Raw genomic sequence first — 14,323 nt, 5'->3', positions numbered from 1 at the left:
ACCTCTACCCTGACCCGAGGAAATAGAGCAGGGGTAGGCAACCTATGGCACGCGTGTCAAAGGCGGCACACGAGATGATTTTCAGTGGCATTCACACTCCCCAGGTCCTGGCCGGCTCTGCACTTTAATTAAATTTTAAATGAAGCTTCTTAAACATTTTAAAAACCTTATTTACTTCACATACAACAATAGTTTAGTTATATATTATAGATTTATAGAAAGAGACCTTCTAAAAACGTTAAAATGAATTACTGGCACACGAAACCTTAAATCAGAGTGAATAAATGAAGACTCGGCACAGCACTTCTGAAAGGTTGCTGACCCCTGGACTAGAGCAAAAGTGTAGTTAGGCCTATTCAATTCTTGGCCTCTGCTTAGGGCTATCAGTAAGGATAACAATGCTCATGAGAGTTCCACGTATTTCAAAAATAAAATACCATAACATTTAATATATATTTTGTGGAAAAAATGCATACACAAGAATGGTTCTATAAAACGAAGGGGAATGACTTTCCATACTGAACCTTGATGACTGCTCCAAAAGCCCCTTTGCCAAGGAGCTGTAACTCTTCAAACTCAGTGTAGTAACGTGAAAATTGCCTCTGTGTTTCTGTGAAGAATGCAGCACTAGGTACGTGACTGCTGGCGGTAACAGTCTCAATGTAATCTATTCCTGCTGAATCTGAAACAAAGGTAACAGTTGACCATAGTACAGAATATGGAAAAAAGCAATGCAATGTTAACCAGTCATCAGAAGGAATAATGACACATACTTTAAAGAACCATGATCAAGTATGACAGGATGGCAGATTAAGACCTGGAAAGTAGGGCTCTCCTGTTGGGTTATCCTAGGCTCAGGTACTAAAACCCTGCATTAAAGTTCAGGGTAAGTACTAATGAATCATGCCACTAGATGAGCACAATTAGCTCCAACAATAACAGAAAGGGTTTGGAAAAAAGTGTCTTCGGACTAGAGGAGGGATATCCTAGGAACGGCCTTGCTCAGGAGAAAGTTTAGGCTAAGGTTTTACATTCTGTTATTGTTTCTGAATTACCAGTAAAGCCAGACTCCAGGAAGGGAGCTAGACTGGACACTAATTCAGGGTCAGTGTGTTCTGCTGAAGGTGGGGTACAGACTGAGCCAGCTCACATCAAGTAGCCACAAAACAAAGATACTGTGGTCTTTACCTTATAAAATATTTTATACAAATAAGCACAGGTTCTTGATATTCCTACAGCTCAAGCTACCTGCATGCACCTAATTTCATATATGCATTGGTGTTTAACTTCCCATCATTAATTACTTAATGCCAGGGTATAGCAGAAGAGACTGAATTCTTTACCATCTGGATTTTCTTCCACTACAGGTATTTTCATTTGTGGAGGATTTATAAAACTGTGTTGTAACAACTGCTGAGGACTCCATCTTTCCTTATCTTCCAAGCAAACACATCTAGAAACCAACCAGAAACAAATATTTTTTCACAAAACTATGTATGGGCTCTAAACTACCAGAGAGCTCCCCTACATTTTAGAAACATGAAGGGAAATACGATTATCACCGTTTTACAGATAGAGTATAGAGCCACAAAGAGACTAAGTGATTTGCCCAAGGTCACACAGGAAGGCTGTGGTGGAACATGGAACTGAATCCACATCTCCAGAGTCCCAGGCTAATGCAGAAAGCCCTGGACCATCATTCTTCTATAGAATTATTACTAGTAAGACAGATGGATTTGGTTATACTGTTGAAAAAACCTGTTCCAGAAAACTTTCTTTTAGAAGTTAGAAAAGGGAAAAAAAATTAGACGGCGGAGAAAAGGAACAAAACGATGGACACATACTTTTTCAGAAAATCTTCAAAGTCAGCAGGTAAGTCATTAGGAATAGTGACCGGATATTCCCTGGTTACTTGTCCCTGGCTGAGAGAAAGCAGTAGCAGGCCCAGACGCCAGACATCTCCTTTTTTTCCAGGCTTGTTAGGCAGAGCGTCCTCACTAAATCGAACTTTGGTTTGCTCAAAAACATCCTCCTTACAGATATCAGCTAGGCGCTTTGAAATGCTGTAGTCCGTCACTTTGATATTTCCTTCGGTATCTACCAGGATACTGGAAGCACACAGGACTTTGTGCACCACTGAATTACTGTGCAAGTAGTCAAGAGCAGACAAAAGTTGGGTTGCATAGTGGCGCAGCTGATCAATGGGAATGGGGACCTCTTTGCTCAGGTGTGTAGAAAGGCTAGATCCATTAATATGCTCCACTAAAATATCTACCACAATTGAATCATCATGCTCTTTAAGGATCATGGACATGTAACGTACTATGTTTGGGTGATTTAGCTTCATCAGTGAGCTGAACTCTGTTTCTGCACCCTGAATCTGTTTAAGAGAAACAAAATATAACATGCATTAACAAAATCTCACGTCATGAAAGTGGTATTAAAAAAGTACATTTTTAATAAGGACAAGTGAACTTGTATGCACAAGAGAAGAACCAAACTTCATACCAAGACCTAAATCAATTTTTTTGAGGTTTGAAAAAAATTTGGATAATTTCAGTAAGAGATGTTTTGTGTTCTCATGCTTCTGCACTTCCTGGCTTCTAAATTAGATGGGAATGGAAGCATTGAAACACCAAAGGCTATTCTCTCAACAGCACCAACATAAATCTTGCATAGTCAAGGGTTTAGCTCAAGTTTCAATCAACATCCAAATATTTGGGTGCTACCTGAAGAAAAACCATCCTGGTGCCTTTTGAGATGTACTCATTAGTAATTTTTAAATCAGAGTCTAACACAGCGTAACCCAAATAATACAAAGGCCCTGGGAGATGCCCAGATAACTTAGTATATTCAAAGGAGATGGCAGGCAGGGTGTAGCAATGTGTCCTGATGGGAACTGACTTTAAGCACACATTTTAGAATTAATGACCAGCTTACTCAGTGTAATTATACTGAATACACAGGATGTGACTCCTGGAAAGATTAAAGGAATGCATAACCCTGAAATTCTGCTCCTGTAGTGTTTCTGGGAGTGGTAGGGTTTGCGCCAGCTCTTTTTTCTGGCTCTTAGGCTCCCTTCCTCAAGCACCTCTGTTCTGCCTCTCCTTTGTGGAGAATTGTTTGTTCAAATCTAACTTATTCTGAAATGGGGTTGATGGACATGCCCTTAATTCAATAATAGAGTGTCAGATGTATAAGCTAGATAATAAAAATTATCTACTACAAATTAAGTTATAGCCTTTTATGTACTAAAAGATTCCCAAAATTCACTCACACTCCTTTGTGTCCCACATCTCTATTTGAATACCTTGTCTCCACAAGGGAGTGCTATGTATTAAATTCACAGTCCCAAATATTGTATTTTAAGTTACAATAGCACTTCTGTAATAAATCTGTTTCCACTTGCTCACCCTTTATTTAAAAAAATCCCCCTTTGAGCTGAAATGTCACATTATTTGGTCTCAGCCCAATATTTGATTTGCAAAGGTTTCAAATCAGGGCAGAATTTTCCCCTAAAACTTCAAGCCAAAAGACTTAAATATGTTCTACTGAGCACGCACAGCAGCACATTTGTACCTTAAAAATTTCAGCTTGAGAGCCCTATCCCAGTGTTAAGTGAGGACATCACAGCCAGGTACCAAAAGACAACATTTTCTTCTGCCATAGGGCTGTGCCAGAGAAGCTCGATTTTCCCCTTCTCTAGATTTTTCCTTAATATTGTATTAAGGGACTTTACGTACGTATTATAGAAAATATGCCTATGACCTCTGAACAAATCAACATCTCTGTTAGTGAATGATGTTCAAACACTGGAATTTTCAATCTCATCACCAGCGTCTCAGTTCAATATACAATGCTACACAGTATAACTGACAGCCAGAGCAAAAGCATGAAAAAAAAATTCAAGCCAAATAGAAAATAAGTGTATTTAGTACCTGTTTTTTGCATTTATCAACTTTTTCCTTTTCTTGTGTTGTAAGAAATCTTCCCATTTTTTTCTGCCATTGAAGAACCCATTCATATACTAAGACAAAGTTGCCAGTATATATTTCCAAGGCATTGTAGACTGATTTTCCAAGCTGTTCATCCTTGTCTACACATAAAAAGAGGGAGAGAGAAAAACATAACTTCTTTCATTTCTAATGGGCCTGAAAGAGTTCCTACAAATGGTGAATAAACAGTAAAAGGTTTGCTTTTTAGTTAATTCGGTTAAATCTTAAAATATAAACCTAATCAAAATGAGAACAAAATCTGTAACTGAATTTGATATAAATTGCCTGCAGAATATCAGCTCCATTGAAATCAAATGACTGACAAAAAAAAAAAAATCAAACTACAGGAAAATGTACAACAAACTTTACATTAAAATAAAATGACATATATGTTTTATGTAAGAATTTGAGGTTTCAGTAACCAAACATCCTTTTCCTCTGACCAAATGCTTAATTCTATATAAAGTAGTTTAATCATGTGTCTTCAAAATCTACAATAAATAATCAAACTATGTTTGTTCACAGTAATATTTTCAACAGCAAATCCATTAAAGTGATATAGTGAGAGAGAATGCTGAAGAAGTTTGATGGTTAAATTCAGCAGAGTGTATAAAGCTCAGATGCTTATCTGAGCCTCCTAGCCTTGTCTACACTGAGGGTTTTGTGACACTCTCCTATTCATGGTGTATTACCAGTGCTAACAATGGTGGGGGGCATCCTAGTATTGTCTAGCCCTACTATTATAATTGGTTTTAAGTATTTCATTAATAGCTGTAAAATTTTCAAATTTGGTAGCAATGTTTAACAAGCCTTCTATTTACAAATATAAAAACCAAATCCATTTATTTAGTATATTAGTCAAGTAAAGAATAACAGTAAACACACTGAAATGTTTTCTCCCCTGGAAACGTTTATTTGAAGATCTAGATACATTTCACTTCAAATATCCCTAAAACAAACAAACAATATTCACTCAAGTAAAATCTCTCATTTCTCCCTCACACCCTTGACTGAGGTTCTCCATATCCTATTGGAGCCCTTAGAACAACATCCTTCCCCTTCCCATCCCACCCTCCACACTTTACCCCTATTTACACTATTTAAAAGTCCCTTCAGCATGATTCCCTCCATGTGGCAAACACCTATCCACCCGATCCTCTTATGTGAGCAATGCATGCTTTTAAAAAGTAAAGTTTCAATTGCTGTTTTGCTCACCTATACATTTTCCTTTGTGAACAGTAAGCTGACCAGCACCACCAGTACTGAAGTTCAAAATTTCATAATTTCCAGGAGAATCTTCACTACTACATGCAGAATGTTGACGTTCTCGCCTGTAAATGTGAACAGTGTTTCTTCAGTTTGGAAATATATTACTAATACAATTGATACAGGTCTCAATCTTGTAAATGGATCTGGAGAAGCAGACCTTTGCATCCAATGAGATACCCATTGATTTCAATGGGACTGCATAAGAGCAAACATCTACTTGCATAAATCCAATTGCAAGATCAGGATCTTAGTTGTAATTAGCTTATAGATAAGTTAACGTATTGCAGTGGGTCTCTATACTTAGGCCCCAATTCAGCAAAGCACTTAAGCTTATGCTTTCATGCTTAATACAGGCCTTAATGCTTCTGCAGCCTCTGATGGCAATTCTACTCTAATATACCTGTAATTGATACTGTAGTTCTGAATACAGTCAATGAACACACTCGATTTTGCTACATCTTTCAAAATATTTAAAAGAATATTTGAAAGAAATGGATTTAATTTTGCTAAATTCAATGCCGTCTGCTGCAGCAGACTAGTCCCTAAATCTTAGATTTTGTTCAAAAAAGGATTGGGTATGGGCCAAATGTTTATAGAAACAGGTTTTTTAAAAGGAAATATTAAGTAACAGGTTTATTTTTTAATTAAGCATTGCCTGGTTCCCTGGAAACCCCAATAAAATGGCCTTCTGCTAACGTGTTAGAACCCCCGTATGAAACAGAACAACCTAGTTTCACTGTCTGAGCTGCATGAAGCAAAATAGTATATAGTATTTCTGTTGTGAAGAGGAAATTAGGTTATTAAAGATGAAATCATTTAAAAAACAATATAAAGTGTTACTGGAAACAAGAATTTATTTCTTGCGTAGAGAATGCTTCGCTTGCCAGTGTATACTGAACCAGCAATCACAGCAGTATTATTCCCCTCTAACCCCAGAGTGCCTGGCACTCGGTGTTTTTCAAAGTTAATATAAATATTGCTGTGTTTGCAGACGCTCACAAAGGACACTCAACAATGAGGCAGCCACCATCCAAAATCACTCAAATTATCTACATTTTAACAGGATCAGGAATTAAAGTTCCTGCACAGGTTTAATCAGCTTCAAAATTCTGTTAGCAAAAACACCAGCACACAGAAAGCCCTTTCCAAATAACAATCAGTGATACTTAGAGATGGCAAAAATATATGTTAGCACATACAGTTAGCACAAAGGCTAGAAGCCTTTTGAAATGTTCAATTATGCAAAAGAAGGAAAAAAACTAAATTAACAAGAAAGGTCCCCAAAGCATTTATGACATAAACGTTGTATAAAAGAAGATTCTTCTGACAGACGTACAGTAAATACTATTACACAAAGAAATACACTGTTCTGAAAATAGAAAGTTAAATATATTGTACGTGCCACTATATTAGATGATCTTTACATTAATTAAATAAATTGATTAAATTGCACAGTTGCTCCTTGATGAGATGTCTCTTGGTGGAAAATATAAGGAACCTAAAACAATCAGAAGTGATAACACTTCCAGCCATGAAAACCACACTGCTTCAGAAAAAAACAGTTATTTTGCAGGATGGTGCACTGAAAGCCATCTCAATAGATGGGCCTTCCAAGAATAGCACTTCAAATACTCACTTAGATGTACTACACATCAACTGCTAGAGTTTAGAACAGCACAGAATTAAGGACAGAACAGTCAGGGTACCTGACACTGTTGTATATCAACATCTCCTTAAGGCAGTTTCCCCTGGCCAAATAACAGCTTTTGCTTCTAACCTTACGAAGAGCCAAACCCATGGGACAGCAATAGTTAGAGAGCAAGACTGAGCTCTTTGAACACTACCAATAACTAGGTGGTAAATTTTCAATTACATTTTGTATCCAAAGACTGCACATAATTGGAGGGGTTAAAATGTCCAGAAGGTCCTAAGTGCCCGAGTCACTTTTGACAGTGGGATTTAAGCACTTTTGAGTTGTGAGCAACAGCATAAAAATGAGCAAGCACATTGCCAGGTCATTAATATAGACACATTTTCCAATGGCAACATGATGTTCAACTCAAGACTAGGGTGACCAGATAGCAAGTGTGAAAAATCGGGACGGGGGTGGGGGGATAATAGGAGCCCATATTAAAAAAAAACCAACCCAAATATCAAATCGAGACATTTGGTCACCCTACTCAAGACTTTCATAGTTTTCATCATCTATCTAGGTATTTATACTGGCAGTCACCATGGTATCCAAGCACCTACATTTCAAAAGGATTTTAAAACTATCAGAGGCAGCAAGTTCCTTTTTAATTTAATTTAGAGAAACTGAACATGTGAGTGCTTCCATTTTGTCTTAAGAGGTAGTTAATGTCACTGAAGATTTATAACCAGACAGCAAACATGGCCTGGTCCGATTAAGATTTTTTTTTTTTTAACAAAACGGTCTATTATCGTTCTTCCCCATACATGGCTATCATTAAATCACACTATCAGAGGGGTAGCCATGTTAGTCTGGATCCGTAAAAGCAGCAAAGAGTCCTGTGGCACCTTATAGACTAACAGACGTATTGGAGCATGAGCTTTCGTGGGTGAATACCCACTTCGTCGGATGCATGTAGTGGAAATTTCCAGGGGCAGGTATATATATGCAAGCAAGAAGCAGGCTAGAGATAACGAGGTTAGTTCCATCAGGGAGGATGAGGCCCTCTTCTAGCAGTTGAGGTGTGATAACCAAGGGAGGAGAAACTGCTTTTGTAGTTGGCAAGTTGTAGTTAATCACACTATTCACAAACAAAGATTAAGCACATTGCTCACCACCTCCCTTCACTCCTTAAGTGAATATTTTTGACAAAGTGCTCCAAAATATTTGCAAAATAATCTGGATCCTATGACAACATATAGGAAATCTAGGGGTCTTTTGTTTCAGGCAGGTTACATGGCCAGCGATCATGTGGGCAGCAAAAGTGTCAGGTGGCACAATTAGATTGCTAGGGATGGACATAAAGTGAATATCCAGCCAGATCGCCTTTGGGCCTAGCCAGAGATTGATCTAAGTGGTGCTCCATCTGCAAGGAGGTAGTGATCCCTTTGGGATTTTCCATGGAGGAGGAGGAGTAATTTATGCATTTGGGTTTTTTTATGGTACAGAATACAATTACTACAAAACTGTTCAGCCTATTTATTGCCTCTGCACAGGTTTGTTTGTTTTTTTCTTAAACAAGAATACATAATCCTCTCTTTCCCATGTATTCCACCCTCCTTCAAATGTAGTGTGTAGACATTTATTAACAATGGTAAACTTAAAAGAATCTAAAGTTTGTAACTTACACCTCAGACAAATGTAGAGACTAGTGAGTATATTTACTACTGTTCTTCATGAAATATAGGCCAAATATGTTCAAGTATAGAACAATTTCCATCTACTGGTCAAGTAAAATCCAATCTGTTGTCAAAATACACTTTGACCACAACGTGTACAGTGATTGCTCATCAACAACCTTGCCTTGTTCAAGCTGATTATTAAGTACTACTCACTGCATTAAGCTGATCTTCAATCACACTATTATGTATTACACACAAAAATCTATGTTAAATCTATTTTTATGGCTGCACAATCAAGCACTCAGAAGTTTGGAAATGCAGGAATTAAGGTTGAGTGTGCATCTTTAATTTGGCCTCCTTGTGCCTAAGTATTACCATACAGGCTTTAATTACATGATCACACACTGTTTTTAGTACAGGACCTCTGCCTCATTTGGTGAACAGGATGGATGGTGCTCAGTTAATGAACAGCTACTCTATATTTCCTTTTATCCTCCGTGTTCAATGTGTAGCCCAGGCCTTATTTACTGCACACTATTCAAACCGGGATTGGAAAACAGAGTTATACATTTTCTCATGGGCTTTTCTATGGCACCCATCACTAGAGTCCTTCACAAACATGAATTTATCTTAACAAAACCACTGTGAGGGGAGGTGATGGCACAGAGAGATTAAGGTCAAAAGTATCCACTAATTTTGGGTGCCAATTTCAGGTGACTAGGACCTGATTTTTCAGAATATTTAGTATTATAAAGAACTTGATATGTTCATAGCACAGATCTCACTGATTTCAATTGTAGCTTTGAGTGCTCAGATCTTCGGTAAATGAGACTCCAGGGTATCAAGCTCGGCACCCAGAAAATAAGAAACACACAATTAATGACCACTTGGGAAAAGTGTGGTTTACGTGACTTGCCTAGAATCATTGTGACAGGGAACTCTGAAGCACTGTGGAATTGTGTAAGTTGGAAGAGGTTTTTTCTCTTTATCTTTAAGAAAATTCTGTATTTTATAAAAGTTTTGTGCTGCATATGGTATGATTAAATGCATAAATGTGATACAAATGGAGTATGAGAGAAACTCTCAGCTTGTCTTCCCTGCCGCAGGCTTTATGCCTACTTATGCTGTACCATTTTCCTGTTCTAGTTCTTTTTCACTTTCTTTGGAAATTAACTAGTTCCAGAGAGTGCTGACACTTGGAAATTGGAGTTACCATGCCAACAATTAGTCAAAAGAAACGGGAATTAATTGCCCTGATTTGATTCTAGGGGATGGAAGTGAATGGTTATGCCTGGTGAGGAAAGCAGGCTCTGGGCCAAACAGCACAGAGGACGGGCCAGAAAAAAACAAAACAGTTTTCCTGAATTTGTGAAGAGTGGGTGGTTCAGAAAGAATGGGTACCTTGTGTGTCTGGTAACCCTCAAGAAAGAAAGCACATGCAACTGTTTTATTAAAGCTAGATCGACTGATCAACAGGTCTACAAGACAGTCACAGAGGAACTTTGTGGACAAGGTAGCGATAGAATCCAGTTCTTCAAGGCAGCATTCAACTACCCTTAACTATGAGACCATCCTTTCACTTCTTGCACACTCCCCTGCCTCATTCAGTATACACCCTCCTACTTCTGCAACAAATGAGGCAGAGTCCTACAGACAACAGCTTTCTTTAGTACACAGCCCCAGTTCATCCTTACAGCAGGTCCACCCTGTGCACTGAATGAAATCAGGGGTCCTGCAGAAAAATAGTATGTGGCCACATAATTAAAGACTGTATACTAATACATACACACAAGGAAAATTAATTAAGGTTGCACTAGTATTTCCTAATTTTTTGAGCATTTGGACTTTGCAACAGTAATAGTCTCTTATCATATTTTGTGTGGTTTCCTGAGTTTTTTAAAAAGCAACCTGAGAAAAACAAATTTAATCATGTGGCCTCCTGTTGACATCCTTTCTATCCACTGCACACACCTCTGCCACTTGAGTTAATGCAGTAACTGATAGCTCTAGTAAGTTATCCTCTCCCTGGAGCAGCACAAGAGGGGGACTCAACACACCATTTCCACATAGGTTTTACAGATATTTGCTGACAACAAAGAGATGGTGAGATTCAGGAATCCTGAGTTCCATTCTGGGCTCTGGAGGAGTACATGTTCTAGTGGAAACAGACTCTTCTGCCCATTCCCCCCAAAGCTGATCCCTTCTGCCATATCCCTTCCCCACCAATGGTTCATCATCCCAGTTTCCTAGCCCAGATCGTCCTAATCTGTCTCCTCCTACTCCCCTCACAGGCTTACAGTCCCAGTCTCCCTCCCTGAGCTCCAGTTTGTTGTTTCTCTACTGCATTCCCAGCTCCATGTCTCCATCTCTCCACTTCCTGGCTTCTCTTCTCAGTCTCCTTGCCCAACCAGTCCCAGAATCCCCTTCCCCTACCTCCCAGTCCCACTTTCTCTTCTCCACTCCAGCCAGAGTCTCACTAAATTTATCACAATCTATTCCTTTCCTCTCCTGGCTCCAGCTGTTGTCACCTCTGCATTTATATCAGACAACATCTTCCTCTACACTGCCTAGGTCACAGCACAGCACAGAGCGCAGAAGAGAGAGACTCCCTACTTGCAGTTCCAGGATCTAGCTCCATCCTGGCCTGGAGCAGCAATTTCAAGGAGGTCCAGCATTGCTCCTGTAGTGCTGGGATGGAGGGAGCATGCTCAGTTGCTCTGTGGGGATGGCATATGCACAGTCTGAACAGCACTAGGAGCTGTGAGAGGCTTTATGCCTAGTGAGGATGGAGTCTTCAGAGATTTTTAGCTCCTAAAATAAAAAATATATCTGAAGATTTTTCAAAGGCTTATAACTGCACCAAGTTTGGGCAGATTTTCACATGGAGACAATAGACACATCCTGGACAGAGGCCACTCCCTGACAAATTTCAATTTCCTTCTCCAAAGCATGGGGCTAATAGAGGTTTTCAAAGAAAAGGTCACCAGATTTTAACTTTAGCAAAACATCAGACTTTTCTCTAGCCTCATTCTCAGAAATGGCTGAACCATTCTGGCTGAATTTTTTGGGGATCTAAATGAGATAATATGACCAGTGAGTTTTCCCTTATACTCTCTGTACAGGCTTCTAGCATGAAGCACACTACTAGTGCTTAAGTGGCAACGACAACAGAGTTAATGGAAACCACTGCGCAGAGGCTTTCATTTATAAAGTCAGAAGAAGTGTTCAAATATTGATGCTGCACATAAAACTTCATAACAGTCAATCAATTCCTATCTACAAGTAGTTATGAATCATTACATATGTCCAGTGACAAAGCAATGCAGAATTAATTCTAAGCAGAAACTGCACTGTTTGGGACCACACAAATATGGCAATTTGTTGTTCTTGTTTTAAAGGAGGGATGCTCAAAGCAAAAGCCAAGAACTAAATGCAGCCTTAGTCCCCACACATCCTATCAATGCAAAGAAAAGATAACCTGACCAACACCAGGTTTTCACTGACCCATCAGTAAGTCTGTAAAGCAATTTAAAGATTTAGTGGCACTAAGTAGTATTGCTGCTATTGCTGGTGAACTCAAACAAGCAATCTTTATTCAGCAAGGGAGATTCCAAAACAAGCTACCCTGCTTGTACACATTTACATTTGCTAAAATAATTATGTAAGATTTATATACAAATTACATGCACCCTCAGTGTTACAAAGTCTGGGTACCCTCAGTTCAAATCACAGCAGAAAAAAACCCTACAGAAATGAAAAGCAGAATTCTGAAAATAAGTGCCACGCTACTCCCAAGATTACTGGTGTGCTGCTGAGATGACTCCATGGAGCTGCTACAGACAGACTATGGGGAACAGAATTCTCAATGCACTGTTCCCCTTAGAACTTCATTAACAGACTTAGGATTTAATTAGTGCTAGAAAATTATTTTCCAAGGGACCAACATGCACATTTCCCCTTGGAACACTACTTCTGTCTGGCTGCTCCCTGGGCACTCGAGAAAGGTTGTGTTTAACAGTACTATCAAGTTATTCCTCCTAAGGGAGAGCTGACTAATTTACTGTGCTGATACTCATTTGCCCTATCAGATAAATACATCAGGTTATTCTATTTGGTACAGTTTAAAAAGAAATCCTAAAAACAATCATAAAAGTCCCATAAGAAACTGCTCACTCATAGCTAGGGCCTCATGGATTCTGCGATGCTGTAGTGGTGGAAATTAAAATGGAATCCCCCCCATGCCTTGAAATCCACCTCCTGGTGTAAAATCTTAGCTTTCATTATTAAAAAATATGTTTCTAGCCCTTCATGGTGATGAGGATAACCATAAAAACACATGCTAAATGTAAGGGCATGTCTGCACATACAGCGCTGCAGCTGCACAGCTGTTGTACTTTAGGCTATGTCTACAGTGCCACTTTTGTCACTAAAACTTTTGTCGCTCAGGGTTGAGAAAAAACACACCCCTGAACGAGAAAACTTTTAGCAACGAAAAGCATCAATGTGGACACCACTTTGTCAGTGGGACAAAGCTACCACTTCTCACTAGAGGTGGCTTAATTTTGTTGCCAGGAGAGCTCTCTCCTGGCGACAAAGAGCAACCACATAGTGCATCTTACATCGGCATGGCTGCAGTGACACAGCCACGCCGTCGTAAGGTGCACAGTGTAGAAACAGCCTTAGTGAAGATGTTCCTATGCCAACAGGTGAACTTCTCCTGTCAGCGTAGTTAATCCACCTCCCTGAGACGCAGTAGCTATGTTGGCAGGAGAAGCTCTCCCACCAACACAGCGCTGTCTACATGGGGGGTTAGGTCAGTATAACGACGTTGCTCCGGGCTGTGGATTTTTCACACCCCTGAGCAACGTAGTTATACCGACATAGGTCTGTAGTGTAGACCTGGCCGTAGTCAATGTAATGACTGAATTTGCACAGGCAGAAAAAAATAGCTCAGAGGTGTGAATTGCCCCATTCATCTCATTGGTCTGTTAATGCTAAAACCCACAGATGACAATTGACATCATCATGTAACTAGATCACTGCTAGTTATTTTGGCAGAAACATTCAGCAAATGTAACTATCCTAAACCCAAACTGCCTCCACAGCTCCCAAGGCAGAAAATAGTAAAATAACATGGAGTTACTATATTGACTATTATTAATTCTCATATTAAATATTTATATAATTCATACTTAAATATCAATGTTAATAGCCAATTAAAATGTAGGGATTTAAAATGTTATGGAGCTGCTGCATAATTTCCAGTGTCAACACCAGAGTGCATATACCAAAATTGACCTTCTAAAAGATTTTATGTCCAACTCACCACAGGTGTCGCTCATAGAAAAGAGAAGTTTATCTGGCTATACAGGTGCACATATTATGTTAGTATTTCTAACCAACATTTTAAAACACTTAATAAACTGCATAATTTTACAAGGACCTTAATTAAAACTGATACAGTCCTCAAATTAGGACTATGACAAAAAAAAGTAATTAATTTCTCATTCTTATAGATAAAATTGTTCTTCTGAGATGGACTAGTGCAGCAAATCCTATTCATCACAAGACAAGTATCTGAAGTAATATGAAACTGATGATAGTTTAAACTCATATCATAACAGCAACCACATGGATCACCTGACAAAAATAACCACATTAGCTGGGACAAAAGCAACTAGCAAATGAAGAAAATTTAGTTAGTAAGATCTACAGTCCTCTTACAAATTTCCAGGAGATATTACTGT

General features: G+C 38.9%; 1 protein-coding gene across 1 annotated transcript in view; it reads right to left on the bottom strand.

The window, feature by feature from the left end:
* Positions 1 to 14,323, bottom strand: part of EIF2AK4 (eukaryotic translation initiation factor 2 alpha kinase 4) — a 70,113-nt gene that overhangs the window by 39,950 nt on the left and 15,840 nt on the right. The window contains exons 7-11 of the mRNA XM_045014247.1: positions 5,211 to 5,326; positions 3,939 to 4,096; positions 1,845 to 2,380; positions 1,344 to 1,453; positions 525 to 682 (exon numbers count right to left, since the gene is read on the bottom strand). Of these exons, the coding sequence (XP_044870182.1) occupies positions 525 to 682; positions 1,344 to 1,453; positions 1,845 to 2,380; positions 3,939 to 4,096; positions 5,211 to 5,326 (1,078 nt within the window). The remainder of the gene's footprint in view (positions 1 to 524; positions 683 to 1,343; positions 1,454 to 1,844; positions 2,381 to 3,938; positions 4,097 to 5,210; positions 5,327 to 14,323) is intronic.

This window comes from Mauremys mutica, chromosome 4 (genome assembly GCF_020497125.1).
Source record: "Mauremys mutica isolate MM-2020 ecotype Southern chromosome 4, ASM2049712v1, whole genome shotgun sequence".
NCBI lineage: Eukaryota > Metazoa > Chordata > Testudines > Geoemydidae > Mauremys > Mauremys mutica.
Note: the sequence above shows the minus strand (reverse complement) of the source record. Positions and strands in the feature narration are given on the sequence as shown.